This window comes from Toxotes jaculatrix, chromosome 16 (assembly GCF_017976425.1).
Source record: "Toxotes jaculatrix isolate fToxJac2 chromosome 16, fToxJac2.pri, whole genome shotgun sequence".
Lineage (NCBI taxonomy): Eukaryota > Metazoa > Chordata > Actinopteri > Toxotidae > Toxotes > Toxotes jaculatrix.
The window spans coordinates 5178932-5185040 of NC_054409.1; the positions used below are offsets into that span (position 1 = coordinate 5178932).

Genomic DNA, 6109 nt, shown 5'->3' on the forward strand with positions numbered 1-6109 from the left:
TATGATTATCAATTCAACAATATCCTGTAATATGATTAAAGAAAAGGACAAAAACCTAAATTTGAAATTGTTTAGTTTGATTTACTTTATTCCCTTGTGTGAACGTCTGAATACAAAGAATGGAACTTAGCCAGCAGCTTTACAGAGCCCTTTCCTTGCTGCCTGACTTCATACCAGTATTGATGGTTGTCTGCTATCAGTTTTGTTGATCCACGATGTCCATCATTTGGACCTAAATCATAGATCAACAAAAGTGATAGCAGACAAACAGCTGTGCACTAGTGTTAGGGCTCTTTCTTTCTCTCTCTCTCTCATTTTCTCTCTTTCTCTCTCTTTCTGTAGCACTCATGCTTGACTTCATACCAGTTTTGATGTTTGTCTGGTATGAATTTTGTTGTTGTTGTTTTTTTGTGTGTGTGTGTCACTACCTCATACAGTAGATCCACTGATGGGACAAATCTTATTCACCATCTTCTGTGTGGGAATACTACACAGAGGCGTTTCTTTCAACAAAAGTGAAACTTTTCTCTCAGGAGCTGGAGGACACCAAAAACAAACAAAAAAGAAAAAAAAAATGGAGAGAGTGAATATTGGGCCTACATCATTCATCGTGTGCACAGACACATTTTCGAATGAATGCTGAAGCTGTTTGCTAACTCGCCAGGCTTTTAACATGTCACAATTCTGTATCTGTCAGCTTGTTGTGGAGCTCTCCTGCCCCCAAGTGTCCAAAAATAATAAACCAGTGTATCATGTGATAATAATGAAAAATACCCAGTGCAAAAAAAAAATATGTTAGGGCAGTCTCTCTCTGTAGTACTATTTATTTCTTTATTTATGTTTCACTCAAAAGTTTGAGCTGAAGCAGACTGGCCGTCTTCCCAGAGGACTGGCTGAAAAACCACTGTGCTTTATTTTTCCACAGAAAATAAGCTAGCTCTAGACAGAGGGCTGTGTGGTGGGCACATAGGTCTGCTTTACATGGACAAACCGTCTGTGTTAATTAGGACATGGTTAGACAGGAAACTGCTGTCTGAAATGTGATCATCCACAGCGCATGAGTGAACGGAATCAGGAGAGCGGTAGTAAAAACATGTTTTGAAAACTCAGAAAGATGTTTTTCTTGTGATGCATCTACGACACACGCACTGGCGCCTTCGGTCCTTCCTGCTGTGGCAAGTAACACATCTAAAGATGAATGAATAACACTGTTCAATGAAGGCTGGTGGGTTGCAGCTGTTGTCTTCATGATCAACTTGTGCATCTCTTGTGTTTGCAGCGGTTTTCTAATATGTCGTGTAAGACACACTTGTGGTGTTGATGCTCTTGTGAAATTAGCAGACATATTTCCCTGTTCATCACGTTCAATCATCAGTACTGCTCGCTACTGTTCACTGAGCAGGCTTTCACCAGCCAACAGATCTGAGTCGCAGAGCTGCACCTTCCCCCACCCCCCACCCCTCCACCATGGGTGTCTTTTTTTCCTAATACTCTCATTTTCTCGTACTTTTTTTTTTTTTTTTTAACTTATTTTAGATTCTCATACATAATAACACAATTCATTTCTTTTTCCTGTATTGTGCAAAATGAGCAAAGATATCCAGTAGGCGTCACTTCTGGCTACTTGGGAGAAAATCAACAACTTGGGTTGGTTATATATATCATATTTATAGTGTAATATTATATTTATATTACATATACATACATATATATTTATATTACACTCTATACACAGCATTTTTGATCCAGAAAAAAAAAGTCCTTTGAGGATTATAGTCTTCGAAACTGCAGTGAGTGAGAATTTATCTTTCAGGAGAACTGATGCTTAACTTTTTTTTTTTTTTTTATGGAGGATAAAAGCCTATTTATGAATTTTGACTTGGCCACTACACAAACTGAGTCTCTGGAGTTTCTGGTCTTGTGCTCCTCCTTCTCTCTCTCTCTCTCTCTCTCTCTCTCCCCCGCACCCCCCATGAACATCTGCTTGAGTGGATAGATGAGGTAATCCCAGAGTGATGACTTTGGTGTAGGCGTTTTGACTGCGGCCCCGCTTTTCTCCTGCTAATATAAGACTCTGCATGTCATCACCGGTAAACAACTTTTTTTCTGGGACCAGTCAGTTCACAGCCACAGACCTGCTGCCATGGGACAGAAACCGAATGGATGGACTCAGCCGACTGAAGCTGACTGCTGGGATACAGTGTCAGGGGTGGGTCAGGACAGGTCTGTTCTCATCCTCATCAAACACTGCCGGGACATGAAGCAACAGGAGATGCGCCTCAGACTCATCACTCTGCTCCTTCTGCTCAGCTGTGCAGCGCTGTTCATTTTTACCGTCGGCTTTGAATTAAAGCAGCGTGAAAACTCCACATCCACTACACAAATGGTAAGTTCCAAAACTTTCTCCTTATGTCCTGAGGTGTCCCTTGTCTTCTTTGACTGTGTCTGAACCAGTGAGGGTGTGATCATCGAAATGAGATATGAGGTTAGCGGGTTCACTAAACCCTTGAAGTCCAGCATGTAGCGGAGTGTGATGCTATGTTAACTCTATTATCATCTGCCAGAAAGCATAGAGTGCTGCATATCCAATGACATGCACAGCGACTAGAGATGGGATGCAACACATCAGGCTACGTGAAGTGGATTTGCTGTACCATGAGTCAAACATATAGAAGATTTATATTTAAGTAGCAGATTCTGTCCACACTCTGTCCATTTATACAGAAGATATCTCAAATATCCCATACAACCTGTTGCTTCCATATTATTAGTATTACTTAATAGTACTTAACTAAGCTGTATCAACTGTCACTGCTCATGATGAAACGGAAATGATTAGGTTAACATCTTCTCTTTTATTCCTAGAGCATGGACATGCAATATCCAGCCTACTCCCAGCAGGGACAACTATGCTCTGGAGGTAATGCCATGTCATTAACTTCATCCTTAATCAACTGGTAATCAGTGGATTGGTTTAAGTATTCGTTACTGCTCTCCACTCTCCTCAGGGGCAAGCAGCTCCATGTACAGTATTTCATTTTGTGCTCTGTTGCGCAACTAATACAACATCCTCATACTCGTGATGTGTGACTCACATCGGGGTTTTGCTTTTCCTGAAACTTTCTGAGCAAGCAAAGCGGCATTATTTTGAACCTCTCTCTTCTCACTCATCAATCTGCAGATAATCCTCAGACTAACGTCCAGAGACTGCACATTCATCTGAGTGAGTATTTCTCTTGGATTTCACTGCTTATGTGCATGACTCTTGTGTTTTGGCTGACAGGATCTATGACTATTGAATACAAACATGAATGATGAACATGAAGTGCTTATTCTGAGCCAGCTAAGTCACGAACCTATGACAGCAGGACTCTCCTCTGGCTACTCCCACGTGCAATGGTCAAAGATTAAGAATAAAATTTAGGTGGCAGCCTGACAGTGAGGTTTACACCACCCAAGGGTGAAACTATGCGTACATGCATCTGTATGGGTGTGACACAATGCTGCAGTACAAACAGCTGTAGTTGCTGGGAGGGTCCATGAAGACTAAATGAGTCCCCTGAAACATGACTGACATGAACAGGCTTACATAGTAACTTATGATGCATCATTGATAAGGAGTTCCTTGTTTTAGCAGTGTGTCATGTTTCTCTCCAATTCCAAATTTTCCCCACGTGACTCATAAAAAGCAACATATTTCAATATGAAAATGAAACACTTGGTTTTGTGTGTCTCCCTCTCAAGGGTTTGTGCCTGAAGACAACAAGACTGACGGGCTATACATCAACTGGGACGTCAATTTCGGTGAAAAGTATAACAAAGAAAAACGTGCCATCGTGATTCCTGAGACCGGCATCTATTTCATCTACGTGAGGACTACCTTGAGGTGCCAAGATAAGGATGACGCTGCAAAGTTCAAGAAGTTCAACATGATGCTGCACAAGTGGAACGAGGGTTACAACAAGACTTTACACCTGGCGGACACCTGGGATGGCGTGGCGTGTGCCTCTGAGGGGTTGAGGAGTGTGTTTGTGGGGCAGCTTTTCGATTTGTTGGAAGGAGATCATGTGAGCGTGTGGATCGGAGAAGGTTATGAACTGATCCTGAAGTCGTCATTTGGTGCTTATCTTGCCTAGAGAACATGCCTTGATAAGAATATGCTTCTTTTTTTTTTTGTACAGGCTCAGTGATTCAGCCTCAGTAATGTGTTTAAAATATTTTTCCAAGCCTTGTACGTTTTAGAATAGTGCTTCCTGTTAAGGCTTAAAATATCTGTGTATTCAGGTATCACACAGTGACTTTCTATAGAAAGGACGAACTCCATTCTGCCAAAATACATTTCCTCATTTCCCGTTTCCATGAAGCTGGTGGAGAGGTGGTGCCCCCAAGGTGTTCACTTGGGGCTGAGATCTTGATTAAGAGTTAAAGGTCGTAGCATGAAACAGCTTCAGTCATTTATTTGTGTCGTCATCAGTCTGGATATAAAGTATTATACATTTATGCACTTGAGTATAATATGTAACTGAGACAGCGTCAGACTGCCTTTTAAGCTTTGAATTAGCTTGTTGTGAGCAAAGCGCACTTTCCAGAAATATGCTATGTTGTTAAAACAGCAGATTTTGCAGATTAACCCTCAATTAATTATTTTTAAGAGTCTTTTTTTTAATTTTTTATTATTCACTATTTATAAATAACAGTTGTTGCTGATAGTGATCTAACAAACACATATTCATCTCTGCAGAGTTTTAGGGTTTTGTTCTTATAGCTGATGCCTTCTCGTGTCCACTGCTGAGACTTTTACCGCCACCCCCAACACAACAGAGGTGAAGGGGATTTAGTTTGTTCCCTTCAAAACATGGAAATGAACATGAATGAACAAAAAAAACTTTTTAAACACAGAATAATTCACATACCCCATACCACCATAATATTCAGCATCAGTTCAAAACCATGTCCTTTGTGGCAAAGCTAACTGAAAGTGAGGCTACGAAAAAGACTTGAAGAATGTAGAGAGATGAACTGTGTAAACATGGATTTCACACAGTATTATATATGCTTCCACATATTCTACATATTTAATGATTATTTTATGACTTATTATATAGTAAGAATTTGGAACAAATGTACAAATATTATTTATTGTTCATTGTAATATTCTACTGTACTTTTTTTTTTTTTTTTTTTTTGGTCTTTAATGTGTAATTCCTACACCAGATACTGGTTTTAATGTTGTGACTGAATGGTGTATATAAACAGTTTATATACAGATGGGTGACAAATTAAAGTAAAACCTGAATAAATGAGTGGAGAAATGTGATGAATGCAGATGCTTCCACACAGGTGAACTGTGCGGTACAGTTAAGCAGTGAACATCCCATCATGCTCTGTGATATGTATATGAATGCTAATTGACTTTGGAAGAGGGGCCATTGTTGGTGGCAACAGCTTCAGCCAGAGACTGATCAGTTGCAGAGTGTTTCAACAGGAACAGCGACTAAACTGACATCTGCATTTAGATCCACGGGAAAGACGACAGTAAACAGGGTTTAAAGTGGTGGTGATGACTGTGAAGTTCATGCATTAGTGTGATATGGAAGAAAAAAAGAAGAAGAACTCTTCCTCGGTGCAGGATGGGATCAGAGGAGTCTGTCAATAGTTTCGTAAAGAGGGATGTTATGGTAGAGCAGCAGAGCATGAGGCCCACATTACAAAGATGAAGGAACACCTGAGAGTTAAGTGTTGATGATGCTAAAACACACACACACACTGATCTCCTGATGGGAGGGGTCTCTTCTAAGATCACAAGGGCCCCATCCATAGAACAAGCGGGGTCACTGAAGGGTGTGATGAGTAGGAAAATGATGTGAATCAAAGCACCAAATGGGGGGGAATTCCAGCAGAGTCCAGAGACGAGGAGCACTGAAGCTGTTCAGGAGGCACATGGTGGCCCAACACCTAACTGAGACCCTTTATGATGGTTTTCCCTTTAATTATACTGTTTATGGGTATACTGTTTATATAAACCATTCAGTCACAGCATTGTTACATGTCTGATGAGAAAAACGATTATTTATTATAATTAGTCAGTTTCACTGTATTAAATGTAACC

The 6109-nt window shown here is 40.4% G+C and overlaps 1 protein-coding gene across 1 annotated transcript; it reads left to right on the forward strand.

Moving 5' to 3' along the window:
* The first annotated feature begins 2078 nt into the window (after positions 1-2078).
* On the forward strand, positions 2079-5788 carry LOC121195299 (tumor necrosis factor ligand superfamily member 15-like). Its single transcript, XM_041058686.1, has 4 exons — positions 2079-2386; positions 2866-2920; positions 3182-3223; positions 3745-5788. Exons 1-4 carry the CDS (start codon positions 2144-2146, stop codon positions 4134-4136), a joined length of 732 nt encoding a protein of 243 aa, XP_040914620.1. The 5' UTR covers positions 2079-2143; the 3' UTR covers positions 4137-5788.
* The last annotated feature ends 321 nt before the right edge of the window (positions 5789-6109 follow it).

What these genes read in the sequence shown, in the direction of transcription:
- LOC121195299 (XM_041058686.1), top strand. Translation starts at nt 2,144, where the DNA reads ATGGGACAGAAACCGAATGGATGGACTCAGCCGACTGAAGCTGACTGC. An exon ending in CCACATCCACTACACAAATG is followed by an intron (nt 2,387 to 2,865) that starts GTAAGTTCCAAA and finishes TTTTATTCCTAG; the next exon opens with AGCATGGACATGCAATATCC. An exon ending in GAGACTGCACATTCATCTGA is followed by an intron (nt 3,224 to 3,744) that starts GTGAGTATTTCT and finishes CTCCCTCTCAAG; the next exon opens with GGTTTGTGCCTGAAGACAAC.